Here is a 19652-nt window from a genome sequence, read left to right on the forward strand (position 1 = left end):
CAAAAGAACCTATTTGGAAAAAGATGTTTCTAGTGTAAACACTACCATAAAGCTCCGTTAAGAATTCTGTAAATTCAAAATCTCATTTATAGTGATTGTGAGGTACCTAAGGAATTTATTAGGAGAAGATGGTCGAATGTATGTATATATGTATATTATTACTAATGCTTTAAAAATGTTCCTCAATTCAAGCTTGGTAACTTTTTAAATTTTTTTTCGTAATTGTAAAACAGAGTAGATCTTAATCTAGAATTTTCTGGAAATTAAGAAACTAGTGTATTTTCAAGTGTAAATATGACTTATGCGATGAATGCTCAACTTCTAGATAATTTTCTTTTTGTACCACTCCTTTTTTCTTCGAATCATTTTTTTTTTCCTTTGGAGACATATGACTCTCACTCTCCCAAGAAACTGTAACAAGATTTTCCATAAGCATCCTGGAAACTACAAAAAGTATTTTGCTCTCAGTTATGGAACAGAAGAAGGTGGGAAACTTGAAGATGTAGTCTTTGCCAGCACCTGAAGCCTGAAGCACCCAATTGCTTTGCTTTCTTAAGGAAAATGGGTCTGTGGTAAAGTCATAATTTGTTCCCTTCTTATTTTGAGTAAAAGTTTATTAGCTTATGATTTAAGCAAACCATCTGGTCCTGCTGGCACTGCACACTATCAAGCTCTGTGCTTTCTCCTTAATATGTTACTGGAGGCAGTTAAGTTACATACTTGAATCCCAGCTCTGGCCTGGTCTTTTTTTTTATGTCTTAAAACATATGCTTTTGAAAATTGTACTGTGACCTGAAGCACATTTTTAAATTGTGGAGAGTTTCTTCATTGTTTAGTGTGGTATATATCTCTTCTTTCTTCTACTAAGCTTTCATTACCTTTATTTCTCAGTGACTTTACCCCGAACTATACAACAACATGCGTAATGAGATAGATATTCAAATGGAGATAGAGGAATGTGTTCTCCAGGATTGTGGAAAAGTAACAGAAAGTATGAAGTATTTCAATTTGGTTTGAAACTGTTTCCCTGTCTTGGAGCCAGAGAGCAAATCAGATGATTAGCTGGAAATCCTGATTTATGGTACCATTCTTGCCTTAAATACTAACATGCTTTCAGACTTTTTTGGATGTATGTGTGATCTGAGGTAGAAATACCTTCAGGGCCTGGCACTCAAATGGATCGGAAAATTAAGCAATCTTAAGAAAATTATATTTTACTAACAGGCACAATTTTGTTAAATGGAAGATTAGAATGAAAGGTAAAACATGTCTGTAAACATGGCAGACTAGACACTGGGAAAATAACTTCCACAGAAATAATTGAAGATGGTTGATAAAATATGCATTCATAAGTTGGCAAGAAAGTAAGAAATTCTCATATCAGGGAATGAATAGACAGGGAATTCAAAGATAAGTACTTGATAAGTTGTTGAACTTGAACATTAGTTTTTGTATATTGGCAGCCTAAAAGTAAAGGTCCATGGCAGCCTAAGGTACAGAATCTAATAGATAACCAAGCCTGCCCCTTTTTAAAAAAGTATTTGCAGTGCCCCAAATTAGTCCTTTGAAAACACTAAGAAATTTGGCCTTTGGTGAGACTAAAAGAGAAAAAGAAATCACAGTAAACAATTTTTGGAATAATAAAGGGCTCATAACTACAGGTCTTGCGGTATTAAAAAGATACAAATACCTTTGCGAGTACATTTGAAAGTTTACACTAAATGAGCAAATGCCAAGAAAAATGGAACTTAGCAAAACTAGCTAAATATGAAAAAGATAACTGGAAAAAAATGAGTCGGTAATAAATTTTTTCCCACAAGCTTCAAGCCCAGGGAGTTATACTGGTGATTTTTAATAAACATACAAGGAGCAAATAATTTCAGTCTTACAGAAATGTTTCAGAAAATAAAAAAGAGGAAACAAGTAATCATCAACATATTTGTAAGGCTAGTGTAACTTGATATCAAAACTTGACAAAGTTAATAAAGGAAAAGTTTAGGCCTATCTCAACCACGAATGTAAATGCAGAATTCCTAAACAATGTATCGCCAATTAAAAATGAATGTATGTGAAATAGAAAAATATGATTGAAGAAGTTTAGTTTTTCTCAGGAGTTTAAGATTGGTATCATTAGAAAATTAATATCTATGGCCTACCTTATTAAAAGATGATAAGAGAAAAGTCATATCATCTCAAGAAATGCAGAAAATTTGTATTTTATAATTTAAAATATTCTTTTATTTTTTTATTTAAAAGTTGTTTTTAATTTTTATCTAGATAGCAATAGAAAGGAATTAATCTTAATTATCTTAATCTGATAAAAGACTTACTTTTGGGTAACACTTTTTAAGCATTCCTTTTAAGATCAGAAATAGAACAGAGTGCTTATTTTCATTATTCTAGGCTGTGCAGTAAGGCAAGTAAAAGAAATTATATTATTGGAAGGAAAGAGAATTATAATTCAGATATGATATGGTTGTCTACATAGTAAACAAAAAACCTATAGATAAATAAGAACATTTACAAAAGGCTGCCTGATACAGTATCCATATACAGAAATCAGTTGCATTTCTATAACCTGTACGAAACAGAATTTTTTAAAAAAGATATTATTTACTATACTATTCAAAAAGCATATTAAGTACCTAAGAATAAATATCATTAGAATTTTTGAGATCTTTATGGGGAAAATTATAAAACTTTTAAAAAGATATTAAAGTCCTCAATATATTTTTTTTCATGAACTGTTCTAGAACAGTGCCTGGAACATGGTGGACTCAAGTATTTTTTTGTAGAAATTCAAGAATAGCTATGGTGCTCTTGAAAAGATAAGACTATTAGATATCAAGCCTTATAAATCTATAATAATTAAGACAATGTGATTTTGGTGCAAGAATAGGCAAACCACTAGACTGTAATAGAAAGAGCAGAAACATACTCAACGGATGTCAAAGGTGAAGATAGAATATGATTTCAATAAATAGTATTGAGACATTGGATAATCACCATGGGAAAAAATGAAGTTATACCTCTACTACTTCACACCGTACACAAAAATGAATTCTAGGTGGATTAGAGACTAAATGTGAAATACGATACTTTAAAACTCTTGGAAAGCTTCTAGTCAGATATTATATTACAAGCAGTCACCAGATAACAATAGCAAATTGTGATGGTTAATTTTAAGTGTCAATTTGACTGAGCCATGCGAGTGCCCAGATATGTGGTCAAGCTCTATTCTGGGTGTTTCGTGAGGGTGTTTTTGGATGAGATTAATGTTTAAATCAGTAGACTTGGGTAAAGCAGATTGCCTCTCCTAATGCGGGTAGCTCTCATCCTGTTCCATTCAGGCCTTCCAATCAGTTAAAGCGACTAGAACAAAAAGGATTCCCCTCTTCTGAGTAAGAATAAATCTTGCCTAACTTTTGCTGCTTTTGGGCTCTAACTGAAACAGCCTTTTTCTTGAGCCTGCCAGCCTTTGGACTGGAATGACACCACCAGCTCTCTTGGTTCTCCAGCTTGTCTACTCACTCTGCAGATGTTACTAGTTGTCAGCCATAATCACAAGAGGCAATTTTTAATAAATAATATTTTATATGTATTATAGGTAATATATTTTACATATTAATTAATATATTATTATTATATTAATATAGCATTAATGTATTTATTTATGAGTTCTTCAGAGAAACAATAGGATATATATTGACCACAGTGTGTGTGTGCGCGTATGTGCGTGTGTGCATGTGTGCACGTGCACGCACACACATATATGCACATACTCATATACTGTAGTTCTGTTTCTCTGGAGAACTCTTACTAATACACATAATAAACATTTATTTCTCAGTCACATGGCTGAGCATGGTTGGCTCTACTTTATTTGCTGACTCAGGTGGCTGTGCTTCATTTATATGGCTCATTCTAGAACCCAAATGAAAGGCAACAGCTACTCAGTAAATTGTTCTCTTGGCAATGATGGAAGTGCAACCTAATCACACATATTGTATCCAGTCTGCTAACATCCCATTGCCCAAAGCAAGTGACATAGCCAAGTCAAAATCTAGGGTCAAAGAAATGTACTCTGCCCATCAAGAGGTCATGGCAGTGATATGGATATATACTATTTTTTATAGAAGAATGAATAATTGGAAACACTAATTCAGTCTACTATTGAAAGCAGTATAAAGGTGGAAAATATCATATGGCCTTGGATAGAGGAAAGGATTTCTTAAACAGGATGTAAAAGTCATAAATCCTAAAATAAATGTTTAATAAGTTTGATTATATTAAGGTATTTCTAATCATCAAAAGTATCATAATGAAAGGAATACATAAGCCACAAACTGAGAGAACATATTTGCTACACGTGTAATAGATGAAAGGTTGGTATCTAGAATATGTGTTCATTTATATGTTTAAAACTCCTCCCAATCAACAAGAATAAGAAAAACAAGCTTTGGCTGGCGGGAGGGGTGGGGGAAGGGTGGCGGGGTGTTAAGAGATTTGGTTGAGAGTTTCAAGGAAGAAGCAGCAAAAATGGCCCCTAAACAAATGAAACATGTTTAACCTCACTGGTTATTATTGAAATGAAAAGAGAATTTGGTAAAAGATTGAGAAATTTATAATGAAAAAATCAGGCTCTTGCCATCTGGACCACTAATCAATGCTATTGCTGAAAATGAGACACACACAACTTCTCTTTCTGTGATGTTACGTGAAGTTCACAGCCTTACCTATGGATTACTTTTTTCAAAAAGACCAAAAAAAAAAAAAAAGAACCCAAATCTGTTCTGTTAATATGGTTTATTACATTGATTTTTATATGTTAAACTAACTTGAATTCTTGAGATAAATTCCAGTTTTTGTATCTCACTGAGTTTTGTTTTCTAGTATTTTTTGCATCTTTATTCTTAAGAGATATTCCTTTATAGTTTTCTTTTTTATTTCTTGTGATATGTTTTTCTGGTTTTGTTATCAGTGTCTCTGTGTCATGATCCCTGTTTCTACTTTCTGGCATAAGAGGTGCAGAGTTCATCTTTGAATCAAATCCGAATCAGCCATTTTTCTAAAGGGCCCGTTCAGTTTAGTGGAAAACCATAAACTGGGTGTTGTGGTACTTGGTGCTGTTAGTTGTCATTGCTTTTAGCTCCTGAGTGATTTTCCTTGTCGTCCTGGAATATACATATACGGTGGACTCTTTTTTTTTATATGCATGAAAAAGACAATGGATGAAATAAAAGATTCCATTTATACAATATTTATAAATTCATAAAACTAAGCAGAGAAGGTAAAAATATATGCATCAGAGAAGGTAAAAATAAAGAAATTCAAAGGAGTAAGTAACACAGATTAAGAATGGTAATTATCACAGGAGCCTTGGGGGTACATTTGGATAACTGACTTACAAAAGTGGTGAATAAATAAATGTGTTTTGCTCTTGGTTCTGGAATATATACGTATTCCTTTTTTATATGCATGTAATATTTCACATTGCTCATTTAGGAAATTTAAAGTTGGTTATGTGCAATAAAAGCAGTGTTAAATTATTTTTCTTATAATTTGTAAGTACTCTTTAAATAATTTCTGATCTTTTGCCACATAGTCCCAAAGTACTTTTCTACCATGACTGTTGAAGTCCTATTTATAGTGCTGAGTCAGTTAGATATCCATATTGATAAAAATGAATTTTAATCATTACATTGTAATGATTATGTATTGTAGATCTACATGTAAAACATAATCCGTAAATTTAGAAGTAAGAATAAAAGAATATCTGCATGACCTTGCGGTAGACTTTAATTTAGTGTACAGAAAAATATGAACATAAAGGAAAAAAGTCATTAAATTCCATTAAAATTAAAAACTTTTATTTATCAAAAGTGCCTTCAATAAATTTTGCTATCTTTACAAAGTGGAATACCATGCAGTTATGAGAATTACAGAACTGTAATTATACCCAGCCACATGGATGAATCTCACAGAGATAACAATGAATGAAAAAAATTTGTATTAAAATTATATACTATGTAATTTAATTTGTATAAAGTTAAAACAAATAGGCAGAATTAACCTAGAATATTAGAATAATAGTTACTCTTTATTTGGAAAGGGGATATGAGGGATATGAGAGGGGTTTCTGGGGTACTGGTAATGTTCTGTTTATTGGTCTCTGTGCTGATTACATAGGTGTATTCATTTTGAGAATTCTTCAAGTTGCACATTTATTACTTATATATTTTCCTGTATGTTGTAGTTCAATAAAAAGTTTACCAAAAAGTTTAGATATTGAGTATGTATAGAGTAGGCTGGCTGCCTTTTGGGTAGGAAAGAGAGGAATAGGTTATTTATACATGCTTGCTTGTGTATGTACAAAATCTCTCTCCGAGTTACATAAGAAACTGATACCATTGCTTCCCCAAGGTAGTGAAAGACAGGATGGAAGGGAGACTTGCTGAGATGTGTTTAAGATAAGTCCATAAAAGGTGGACACATCCTATACTTTTTAAGATCTTCTATAAACAATGCTATCCATTACTGATTTTGTCATAAGAATGTATGTTAGTGTATTAATTCAGTTCAATTTTAGATAAGATTTTACGTGAATTAAACTGATAAAATAGAATCATCCTTATTGGCAGTTTTCAAAAAGACAGACAGTGATATATGTTTCTGTAAAGCTTGCAGATATGTGAATATGTATCTGAGAAGATCTGCATGATAATATATACTCTCACCGCAACTGGGACTGTGAGGATGCTATTAGCTGAGAACGTTAATTTAATCACTTCTGAAAAGATGCACAGTGAAGTAATTCAAGTGCCAAAAACCAAAATGTATCTGTTTACTATTGGTGTTTTACAGCTGTTACCAGTTAACATGGAGACTTTGGTAAGGTATGAGCCACTAAATTACAGGGGTCTGTTAACAATTCTGATTTGTTGTACTTCAGTATTGTCTCCACACTGCTCTCAGTTTTAGTATCACACAAATTAATTTAATGTAGGAGTCAATGAACGGCAGATCTCCTGTCTATACCTACACTCACCTCTACCTCTGAAAAGGTCTGTCATCACCAAAATAATTTCTTGGCAAGCAGCAACCTGACATAAACTCTCATGACTGGTGCAGTTGCCTGGTCGGTTACCTGGCTGAGGTTAGTTTTTGGTAATAACAGATATTTTTGTTGGCATATTTTTTAATTCTGAATTAAAATGAACATGTTCATTTAAATAATTCCAATTTGGGAACTACCCAGAGTAAGTGGAAATGACTGTAAAGTACATATCTTGCTCTTAGTTTGAGCATTCTGTCTGTTCTTTATGTGGTCATTTTATATATTTTTTTCTTCCTGCATTCCTTGAAAAAACTACCTGTCTGCCTTTAGAGCAAGAAATTATCTGATTGAATTCTAGCTGTTCTTTAAAAATAAATTCTTTTTAATGGTGTAAACAGAAAAAAACATTTATGTTTATACTAAATCTGTTATTAGTCATTTGTCTCTTATTTCTTAAAATCCTTCCATAAATATTTCTTATGATTCTGTTCTTTATATTTTTATCTGTGTTATATTGTTGTTTCCATGGAAATTTCTGTACCATTTCCAAATGAGTCCTAATAATAAAGGAAACTAATTAAGTAACTACTTAATTAAAATAATTAAGACAGTTCCTTAAAAGGAATTCCCCACGGCAAAGGGCAACTTCTTGAACTCATATGTCCTTGCGTTTATCAAAAAGAAAATGAAATTCTTTCTGACTTAAACTGAAAAGAATTGTAGCAGAGGGATGATCAGAGATTTATTTCATTATCGGCTGTATCTTCTTGATATATATGTCTAATCCAGAAAGAGTACAGAATTTTTGATATGTGTGTATGTGTGTGTATTCAATTTTGTGGACCCAGGAGTTGCCCATTGCTCAGGTCTCTGACTTTAATTGATCAAGATGCTCACCTTTTCTTTTTTTCCATATTTATCACAGGTGGAGGAGTTACTGATGGCCATGGAGAAAGTAAAGCAGGAACTAGAGTCCATGAAAGCAAAGCTGTCCTCTACTCAACAGTCTCTGGCAGAAAAGGAAACTCATCTGTCCAATCTTCGGGCAGAGAGAAGGAAACACTTAGAAGAAGTTCTAGAGATGAAGTAAGTGTTTTAATCTTATTCTTCACACATGGGCTTAGTAGAAGTACTTTTCCTCATTATTTTCTTCTTCTGGCCCTGTTTATTACCTCTGGCACACTTAGCCTAATTTTAATGCTAACTTGTGTTTCTCCTGGTCAAATAGAATTATTTTTGACTCTTCTTCAATGAATTTTAAAGTTTTGTAGAGTATACATATCTGTGTCCAGTTGCGTGAAAGTTTAGGCAAATTGTTAAGCTTATTGAGATAGCTGACTATTGGTCCTGAGGTCATATGATGAATAGGCAATTTTTAAAATTATTTTTTATTATAAACATTTCCAAAGGTACACAAAAGTAGAGAGAATGGAATAATGAACTCCCATGTGCCTATCCCCCATATTTAACAATTAACATTTTACTCACCAATTTTTATAAAATTTTCACTTTTACTAAAATTTTGCTGTACGTTTATTTTCCTACTTGCCCCACATCTTATGGCTTTCTGAGATAATAATCTGTTGTGAAGCGTGTATACATCTGCTAGTACGTAATAGGTGCTTCTTTTTCTTCTCTATGACTTTGAAAAGTTCTCATTTCCTTCTCTTAAGAATAAGTTTTTTTTTTTTCTTTTGAAAGTCCAGTAGTACTAGCACCCAACCCTCACCATTACCTAATTGTTGTACTCTCATTTTACTGAAACCACGTCTGTCCTAGGATCCCTCATTTACCTTTATCTCAGCTGTTATCTGTGGAGTTTTTTTTTTTATGGGCGGGGGGGGTCTTCTGTCTTCTGAGGAGATGTTCTTTCTCCTTCATGAGGCTAGCTTCCTTTCTCTATCACAGATTTTAAGCTCTGGTCTCTCCTCTGCTATCCCACTCGAATTTTCTCTCACATAATCCTTGCTCACTTTCTATTAGCTCCTTCTTCTCCACATTAATACGCAGTCTCCCTGACCTAATGGAAACACTTTTCTCAGCCCAGGTGGTGCTTTAAGTTAGTATTACCTCTTCTGCTACTTTGAACTATCAATAAATGTTGAATACCATAATTACAGAGTAGCAGAGGATCTTGCCATGATACTTTAGTATGAATTTTCATGAGACATGATTCTTGTGATATCATGACAACGACCCAAGAATTAAGGGTGCACATGTTGGTGTGTCACCTGCGCTTATGGATTATTAGGGTATAGTGCAAGGTTAAGGGATTCTAACCCTTCTGGAAAGCATTACAGATGATCTGTTAGGAGTGATGAATATTTGAAGCCAGCGATAGACTGATATGCCGAGGGAATATGGGGAAGTTAAGGTTCTGAGTAGCATCCTGAGAAAAAAGTTTGCAAATACGCTTCTTAGGAGCAAGTTAGTGACAGAGGTGTGAGACAAGTTTTTGTCACTGGTGATAAAATTCAAAGCTTGATATTTTGGAGATGAAGTAATAGAGATAACTTCTTGGGTAATAAAGAATAAAATCATTTGATTTGAAGAGATCTGGCACCATTCCTAGAACATGGTAGAAAACAGAATTGAGAAGAAAATTAAATCAGGGCTTAAAGTAATTAAGAAAATGGAAGAAGGAAGGATATAATTTTGGGTAAAACAAGGTATCATATGAGATTTTCCTAAGCAGAGACAGACTCTGCTAAAGCAACAGTATATAAGTTTTGTTTTCTCTATATACCAATATCTTGTCATATCTTTCCTACTCAGTTCAAATGTCTGTTTATTTCAAAATAGTTGTATATTTGTATAGGAATTTTCCTATGTTATTAAGACTTTGAAAAGATATGAAATAATTTGTTAAGAATACTTGGCTTGAAAAAGGAATTGTGTGTAATATTTTTTTTCATGCCACAGTACTAAACTCTATTATGAACTTCCCTTGCCAACCCAGGTTGGTGATTACATTTCTAAAAAATACTATGATCAGCAAAACTTGTTGGTAAGGTCACGCACTTACACAATTAGACATGGGATAAGTAATTAAAATTTATAGAGAAATTTATATAAGTGGTATAGAAATTTAATAAACTTTAAATAAAAGTTCTAGAAGTAAAGCATAAAAACCTGACTCTGAAAGAAGATATATCTCTTAAATCACCTTCTTCTATTGCTCAGGATATATTGTTGTGGCTTCATGATGTTCTTAGTCAAGTTTCCACAAGTTTTGTGTCATTCAGATATACCAACCAAGTTTTAAAGTAGTCCTTGCTTTAATTTGCACTTAAATTTCCCCTCGTTATCTTTCATTTTCAATCTTAGTAAAATGGTTAATACCTTCCTTTTAATAAATTATCTCGGCACTTTAGGCCTAATCCTCTACCCAAATACTCTGTTGAAAGAGTGGTGGTTCTTAACAGATCTTCTCTGTTTGCGTTGCCCTGTAGATCATAGTTCTGCCAAATTTGAAGAGTAACACTTATTTCGTTCTTTTCATCTAGAACAGTGAATTGAAACCCCTATATTTTTTTAAAATCTTAAAAGTTTCGCATACAAATATAATGATTCATAAAACCTCAGTTGAAAACTCTACAATTAATCTAAGCATAATTATACACAAAACACTATCAGTGACATATTGTGGTTTCTGATACAGTGAACTTTTGGTTCCTTTTCACTATGTAGCTGACCAAGGGAATAGACATTTTTCTGTTATATTCGGGACTCCTCTTCATATGTCGAACAAGTTGTGCTAAGCAACTGTCCAGAGTTGGGGATGTCTAAATTTCTACAACTTTGCTCAGAATTTACTTCATTCTGTTGTCAATTTGTGAGGAGTTTAATCCCTCCAAGTATTCTGCATATCTGCCTCTAATTACTTATGGCAACCAATAAGCATTTATTTCCCAGAATACAAGAGTCTGAGTCTGAATTCTGACTTTGCTGCTTATTAGCTCTATGACTTTGGCAAGTTGTTTAAACTGTCTATGCCACAGTCTCCTCTTTTTAAAAATGGCAATAATAATTGTTCTTGCCTCGTAGAATTTTCATGACAATAAAATAAGAAATTATTAATATACAGAATTGAGAACAGTGTCTGGCACAGGAAGCACTTAATAGTGTATATTACTTGCTTGTATAAGTATTTTCCAGTGATGATTTATAAGAAAACAGAAAATTATTTAAACAAAATTTGAAAGGAGAGAGGCAGTATCCTACCTGTGGCTATTGGCCATAGTAACAGTATTCACTTTTTAATCATGGCAGGACCCACCATATTTTAAATGTTTACAGTGTTTAATTATTGATAATTGAATAAATTAAAGGACTTGTTCATTAGAACCAGAGAACTTGAAATGTAGAAGAAATACGAGGGCAATGCAATGTGTAGGAGACCAAAACATGCATGTGTGTGACTCTGAATCTAAGAAATCTTTCCTGAGGAAAAGGCAGTGAGCTCATTTGTATAGAAAATTCTTCAGCAAAGAACTAGAATACTCTAGTTTTCTAGAATAATCCTGACCTAGTCAAACCAAAAGGAATGTCCTAATAGTTCTTTTCTATCCCAAGCATCTATGATTATAATTTTTGAACATCTATTACAGATAAATGGTGGTTATGGATTTGAGGAGATGTGAAACTGTGGTAGCCTGCCAGTGATTCAGTAGAAACATTTGAATTGGTTAGCTAGCCCTGAAGAAAAAGAATACTTTTATTGGCAGTTCCCACATTGGTTCTTCTTTTTTATGCTAGCCATTTTCTTTTTTTAATTCCACTTTTGTGTTAGCCTCTTTCTCTAACAAAAAAAAGATGAATGAGAAAAGGGGGAAAATAATAAACAACAACTCTAATAACTGTAAGAAATTTTAAATATCAGTTCAGGTCATGAGCTTCGCTGTTAAGATTTCTAGATGAGCTGATTCATTTTCCACTGCCCAGGATTCAGACTCTTACTGCAGTCTCACCCTGTATTGACATTACAAATAAAACTTAAAAGACGAATCTTTCATTTTGAATAAAATTTTAATCAAACTATGAATTTGATTACTTTAAGAACTGATTTGTTAGACTAAGGTAGTGGAAGAGCTCTTTGAGAATTCACGGCTGTTTGATAAGTAGCATCCCTTTAGGAAAGTTAGCAGAGAAATCCAAACCTCTGTGAACTAAATTATGTACTCTTGAGATGCCTTTTGGTTAAAGAAAGATCTTACCCGCAAACAGAAAATAAATTTTTATATGTACCTAAGAAAAGTCCAATAATATAATCTAATTTCTAACATTTAAATAATGCTTGCCTATTAAGAGAGAAAAATAGAATATACTTAGAACGGAGAAGATGATAGAAAATGGTTAATTGAATAAGTTCACACTATTTGGGGATAGTATAGTTAGGTGATCAATCCATTATACCTTGAATAATTAAAATGAGAATATATTTTAAATTTCTTTATCTACTAATGTCTTGCAGTATTTCACTTTAAAGTTTTTTGTAGAGTTGCTAACATTAAAAAAATCCCATTTGGAGATATATGACAGTCCTCCAAATTAACTACAAAATTGAAAGTAGTTATGCAAATTATATCCTAGTAACAAAATAAGGGCATGTATACTATTTATAATGCCGTAATTATTTATACTTCCACCAAATGCCTTTATTTGAGTCCTTGGATATATGATAAAGAACTTTAAGTAGAGTTGGAAGCATTTTTCACAGTGGCCTAAAATACCGAGGTTTAAATATTCTGTAGGAACAAATAAACAAAATCAGGGATGAAAGAGGGGAAATTACGACTGACATCACAGAAATACAAAGTATCATACAAGAACACTATGAAAAAGTATATAACACCTAATTTAATAACCTAAAAGAAATGGACCAGTACTTAAAAAATACAACCTTCCCAGACTGAATCCAGAAGAACTGGAAAATCTAAAAAGACCGGTCAGCAGTATGGAAATTGAAACAATCATCAAAAACCTACCAAAAAGTAAAAGTCCAAGAGCGATGGCTTCACCAGTGAATTCTAACAAACATTCAAAGAAGATTTAATACCTATTCTCCTCAGACTCTTCCAAAAAATTGAAGAGGAGGCAATACTTCTCAAATCATTTTATGAGGCCAGTATTACTCTGATACCAAAACATGGTCAGGATAACACAAAAAAAGAAAACTACAGACCCAATATCTCTCATGAACACAGATGCAAAAATCCTAAATAAGATACTAGCGAACCGAATATAGCAAAATATTAAAAGATCATACACCACGATCAGGTGGGCTTTATCCCAGGGGCACAGGGATGGTTCAACATATGCAAATCAATTAATGTGATGCACCACATAAACAAATTAAAAAATAAGAATCATATGATCATATCAGTAGATGAAGAAAAAGCCTTCAGCAAGATACAGCATACATTTATGATCAAAACACTTAACAAAATTGGTACAGAAGGAAAGTACCTTAACATAATAAAGTCCATCTATGACAAACCTTCAGCCAAAATTATACTTAATGATGAAAAACTAAAAACCTTCCCTCTAAGATCAGGAATACAGCAAGGCTGTCTAGTATTGCCACTGTTATTCAGTATAACATTGGAGGTCCTAGCAAGTGCAATCAGATAAGAGAAAGATATAAAAATCATCCAAACAAAAAAGCCAAACTGTTACTATTTGCAGATGACAGGATTCTCTATATAGAAAACCCTAAAGACTCCACAGGAAAACTACTAGAAATATAAGCAAATACAGTAAAGACTCTGGATGCAAAATCAATGTTCAAAAACCCATAGCATTCCTATACTCTAATAATGAAGCTTCAGAAAAAGAAGTGGAAAAAATAATTTCTTTTGCAATTGCAACAAAAAGAATAAAATATCTGGGAATAAATTTAATGAAACATGTTTAGGACCTATATAATGAAAACTACAAGACGTTACTAAAAGAAATTGAAGAAGATACAAAGAAATGGAAAGATATTCCATGTTCTTGGATTGGAAGAATCAACATAGTTAAAATGACCATATTACCTAAAGCATTATACAGATTTAATGCAATCTCCATCAAAATCTTGTCGGCATCTTTAAAAGAAATAGAAAAAAAAAATAACCAGATTTATATGGAAGCACAAAAGACCCCTAACTGCCAAAGCCATCCTGAGAAAAAAGAACAAGGCTGGAGGCATCACTCTGCCCAACTTCAAATTACACTACAAAGCAACAGTAATCAAAATGGCATGGTACAGGCAGAAAAACAGACACACGGACCAGTGGAACAGAATGGAGAGTCCAGAAATAAACCCATATTTATATGGGCAAATAATTTTCGACAAGCCAAAAACATACAGTGGAGAAAGGAAAGCCTCTTCAATAAATGATGCTGGGAAAACTGGAAAGCCACCTGCAAAAGAATGAAACTAGACTGTTGTCTATCACCACACACCAAAATTAACTCAAAATGGACTAAGGACCTGAATAGAAGACCGGAATCAATAAAAATGCATAGAAGAAAACATAGGAACTAAACTCAAGGACCTTGTACTTAAAGAGGATTTTATGAATTTGCCCTCAAAGGCAAGGGAAGTAAAAGCAAAAATAAATGAATGGGACTACATCAACCTAAAAAGCTTCTGCTCAGCAAAAGAAATTGTCAACAATGTAAAGAGACAACCATCTGAATGGGAAAATATATTTGCAAACAATACTTCCAATAAGGGCCTAATATCCAAAATATAGAAAGAACTCATACGACTCAATAACAACAACAACAACAAACTAATGATCCATTCAACAAATGGGCAGAGGACCTGAACAGACACTTCTCCCTAGAGGACATACAAATGGCCAACAAATATATGAAAAGATGCTCAACATTGCTAGCTATTAGGGAAATGCAAATTAAAACCACAATGAGATACCATCTCACACCTGTTAGAATAGCTATAATCAACAGAGCAAGTAATAACAAACGTTGGAGAGGATGCGGAGACAAAGGAACCCTCATACACTGCCGGTGGGACTGCAAATTGGTACAGCCACTATGGAAAGTAATATGGAGGTTCCTCAAAAAACTAAGAATTGATCTACCATATGACCAGCAATCCCTCTACTGGGTATTTACCCCAAAGACTTGAAAACCCATATCCAAAAAGATGTTTGCACACTGGTGTTCATAGTAGCCCTATTCACAGTGGCCAGGACATGGAAGCAACCGAAGTGTCCTACGATAGATGATTGGCTAAAAAAGCTGTAGTACATATATACAATGGAATATTAGCTATAAGAAGAGGTGAAATACTGCCATTTGTGACGACTTGGATGGATCTCAAGATAATCATGCTAAGTGAAATAAGCCAAACTGAAAAAGTTCAAAATCACATGATATCACTTATATGTTAGCTATAAACCTAAAAGCAACAAATGAACAGGACAGAGACTCATGGATATGGACAATGGACAAGTGATTACTAGAGGGTAGTGGGTGGAGGAAGAGGGAAGAGGTAGACAGAGTAAAGAGGGTCAATTATAGGGAGGTTCGGGGAGGGTGAAGTGTATAAAGGGGATCTAATATATGGTAGCTGAAGGAAACTGGACTCTAGGTAGTAATCACATAATAGAATATATAGATGTCAAATTATAATGTACATCTGAAAATTATATAATTGCATTAACCAATGTTACCCCAATAAATTTTAAAAAATATTTTAAAAATAAATATTCTGTAGGAAATCACATAAATTAGTATAAAAATTCCCTATACTTAAATTGAAAAAAGAAAACGATAATGCTATCCTACTGTTTTAACTATAACCTGTACTATATTAGCTATAAACAAATAACACTGGTAGTACTCGTCATAATTAAAATTGTAAAACAAAGTTTGTATTATCTAGAGTCAACTCTCCATTGGGACTTGGAGATATCCTTCTTAGTTTTGGTTAACTGTTTAATTCTGCCTTCTCTTTTTCTGTCCTGATAGTCAACTCTCTTAGGCTATTCACCTTAAAGAATGTGTGATTGTGACTGTTCCTAACATCTTTCCTCATCAGAACTAGTAGTTTAGTGGGAGCTCTGAGTTGCTATAGGATAGCGATGGAAATGGGTTTGTTAAATATAATAATTTTTAGAGTTCCTTACCTCTTCCTGCTTCTAAATTCGACCATGATGCTCAGCTTCTCACAAGTAGAGGCATGTGTATTACAAATGTTTTTCTCAAATCTTTTTATTTTCTTGTGACCTGAACTGGAATCAGTTATAAATAACCTTAAATTTTCTTTGCCATCTCCTCTCTTTAAGCCTAAGTCCATTCCACCTTTAAGACATTTAGGGTCAGATGTAACTCCCAAACAGAAGCAACCATATTCTTTAAAAAGTTTTTGCTCCCTAATGATCTTTTCCTGTAAAGAGGCTTAAATGGCTGGAGTAATCCCTAAGTAGCAAGTAAAGAACTAAGCTTTTCCAATAAAGGCCTCCAAAGTACCTCTCTTTTCCAACTTTTATAATTCTTTCTCTCTACCTATCAATATATGGTTTATGTGCAAGAATATCCTCACCTGTGAAGGGATGAATTGAGAATGTAGGTCATCATCTTTCTCTCAAAGGGAAAGGAATGAGATTATTGACCTACCTACTTCTTATCTTTTCATTTTTTCCTTTACTGGAGGTATATGGTCAACTCTAATCCCTTCTGTTAAATACATATGAATTAGTTAAAAGGTTAACTGTTGCAGGTAGGTAACCTAATGCCTCAATCTAATTACAGTGCCCATTATAAGAAAACCTGTTATCTAATATATCAATATGAGAGGTGTTTTGGGTATGTTTTTTTTTTTCCTTAATCTTTTTCTTTCAGGACCTTCCTTTTCAGTGTTCCTCAGAGAATATAATATAGGTAGTTATTCATCCTGTAAATGGGTAGAACTTTCCTGAAGCTTTGGATGTAGAATATAGTAATCCATCCATTTAATCATAAGTTTCTCCTGAATAGAAGAGTATTATAAGAAGCTCTTTATGGCAAAGAATGTGTTTAAATTTTGACTTAGTTTATTTTACCAATATAATAGGGATAATACTTAGATCCACTTTATCAGGTGGTTATGAGAATCAAATGAGATAAAGTAATGAAAGTACTTTGAAATTGGTGAAGCTGAATATTTGCAAACCATGATACAGCTGAAAATCAAATTTGCATTTAACTTTTCAGGTCTGCAGCTTTTTCATTCTTAAATAAAAAGTTTTCCTAAATCTCTAAAGATTTTCAAATCCCTGGTTTGAAAAATTATGTAATTATTTGACTAGGTGACCTTCTGAGATCTATTGATTCTGTAGTTGTAAATGCTCTGAGTAAATCAGAAAAGTAACTTATATGTAAACAGTATACTGAGAAGAATTTGGGAGTCAGAGGTCCATGAATTCTTGGCTGAGGACTGCGCTACACATTCACTAGACGACATTACTCAAGGTTTAATTATGTAGATGAAAGTGGAATTGTGGTACTAGAGGTAAAGCAGTACTGGGGAATTTGGAGTTCTAACCCAGTCAGAGTAGGAAAATCGTTATTAAAACTTCAGATATCTTGGTGAGATAACAGAAAAGCTGTTTTAGGAGTAGGGATCATGACCTATAATAAAGCCTACTATAGACCTAGCCTAACAAAACTTAAATCTCCATGAAAGTCTAAAGGGGAGATAGAATTTTGAGGATGAGTCCCACCTAGCTAGAGAAGTTTGAGAAATACCCTGAGCTTTTAGCAGATCACACTAACGAAGGATAAATCCAAAGCCTACATAAATTCAAGAAACTATTAAATGATTTACTTACTAGACTAAAAACCATTACTCTTCAGAAAAAAATAACAGAATCCAGAGCCTTTACAATCTACCATCTACAATAGCCTGTGTTGGATTTAAAAAAAAGAAAAATATCCAGATATGCAAAGAGACAGTAACATAAGACTTATAGTGAAGAAAAGCATACAGTAGAAATCAACTCAGAGAAGTCTTAATGGATTTAACAGATAAAACCTTTAATGTTACTCTTATAAATATGCTTCAAAGACTTAAAGGAAAAGGTCACATTGATGATAAAACAGATTAATGGAAATTATTCAACCTGAAGAACAGGAAGAAAAAGGTTTTTTACAAAATGGACAGTCCTCAGTGACATGTTGGACAATATCACATGGGCTAATTAACGTACATGTAACTGGAACTCCAGAAAGATGAAAGAGTAACAAAGGGGCAGGAAACTAAATTTTGAAAAAAGTAATGGCTAAAATACTTCTCTAATTTTATTTAAAACACATGAATTTAAAAAGGCATTTGGGAATTGCCTGTTCCTCCCTCTCAATTTATTTTTAAACCTAAAACTACTCTAAAAAAATCAAGTCTCGATCATCATGGCCAAATGAGGAATAACTCGTGGTTTCTCCCCTTAAAGTTACAAGTTGGACATCTGTAATTCAACAGAGGACTCCCTGCTCAATACACAAATACATCCAAAAGATCCATGCCTTGAGACATCTGAAGGTGGGCGTATCAGAACAAGCAGGGGAGAGGCAGGATAGGGAGAAAGATAGAGATGGGAGCCTCAGACCCAGCCTGGACCTTGCTACAGCCCCAGCAGATACAGTAGCATGGGAGGTGTTGGGTTGCAGCACAGGCATTCAGCAATCTAGAGGGCCAGAGGGACAGAAGCAGCATTCTGGTTTGAGTGGCCAGTGCACACTAAAACTGACTAAACTGACTAAACTCAGTGATGGAGTGGAAATGCAGAGGTGTGGCAGCCGAGATCTGGCAGCTGCCATTACTAGGAAAAGAGCAAAGCCACAGAGAGTGAATTCACTACCATCTACACTGCCCACCCCCACCCACTGAAGCAAAACCCAGTTGAGTCAGCTGGGATACCTCAGATAGCTGGCAGCGTCTGGTTACAGGAGGCAGCACCAGGATCTCACAGGCCTGGAGGCTCATCGCCAGTCACCTCCTACCGTCAGCTTCGTGCTCTAAGACAGACAATTTGGTCACAGAGGAGACCCCCACCTCCTTGGGAAATTCAGGGCATTCACAGTGAAGGCGACACAGCCCCACCAACATCCCAGAAGTCCCAGTGGTGCAGGTAAAAGAAAACAAAAACTTGTGCTATAGTAACATCTACTGGAAAACAAAAGCTTTCTTCTACTTTCATCTACTTATCTACTGCTGAATTGTTAAAAGGAAAATAATACCTAAAGAGTTCAGTACTGCAAAGGCAGAAAAACAATCCATCGAGTACTATGAATACTCAGGGTAACAATGCAGCTCTGAAAGAGAATTAAAATATTCTACAAACCAAATTCAGAGACATGGAAGACTGTGATTTAAATGACAGAGTTTAAGTTTGCAGTTAGCAAAAAACTCAACAAGATATAAGAAAATTCAGAAATGCAGTTCAGTGAGCTCAGAAATAAAATCAACGAACAAAAGGAGTACTTTACCAAAGAGATTGAAACCATAATCACAATCCAAACAGAGATTCTGGAGCTGAAGAATTCAATAAATGAGATGAAGACAGAAAAAAAAAAAATGACATAGATGATAGAGGCTCTGTTC

General features: G+C 33.9%; 1 protein-coding gene across 7 annotated transcripts in view; it reads left to right on the top strand.

The window, feature by feature from the left end:
* Positions 1-19652, top strand: part of ERC1 (ELKS/RAB6-interacting/CAST family member 1) — a 482353-nt gene that overhangs the window by 256420 nt on the left and 206281 nt on the right. For all 7 annotated transcript variants that reach the window (XM_039869201.1, XM_039869202.1, XM_039869205.1 and 4 more), the window contains one exon: positions 7983-8143. In XM_039869201.1, coding sequence (XP_039725135.1) covers positions 7983-8143 — 161 coding nt within the window. The remainder of the gene's footprint in view (positions 1-7982; positions 8144-19652) is intronic.

This window comes from Pteropus medius, unplaced genomic scaffold, assembly GCF_902729225.1.
Source record: "Pteropus medius unplaced genomic scaffold, Ma_sr-lr_union100, whole genome shotgun sequence".
NCBI lineage: Eukaryota > Metazoa > Chordata > Mammalia > Chiroptera > Pteropodidae > Pteropus > Pteropus medius.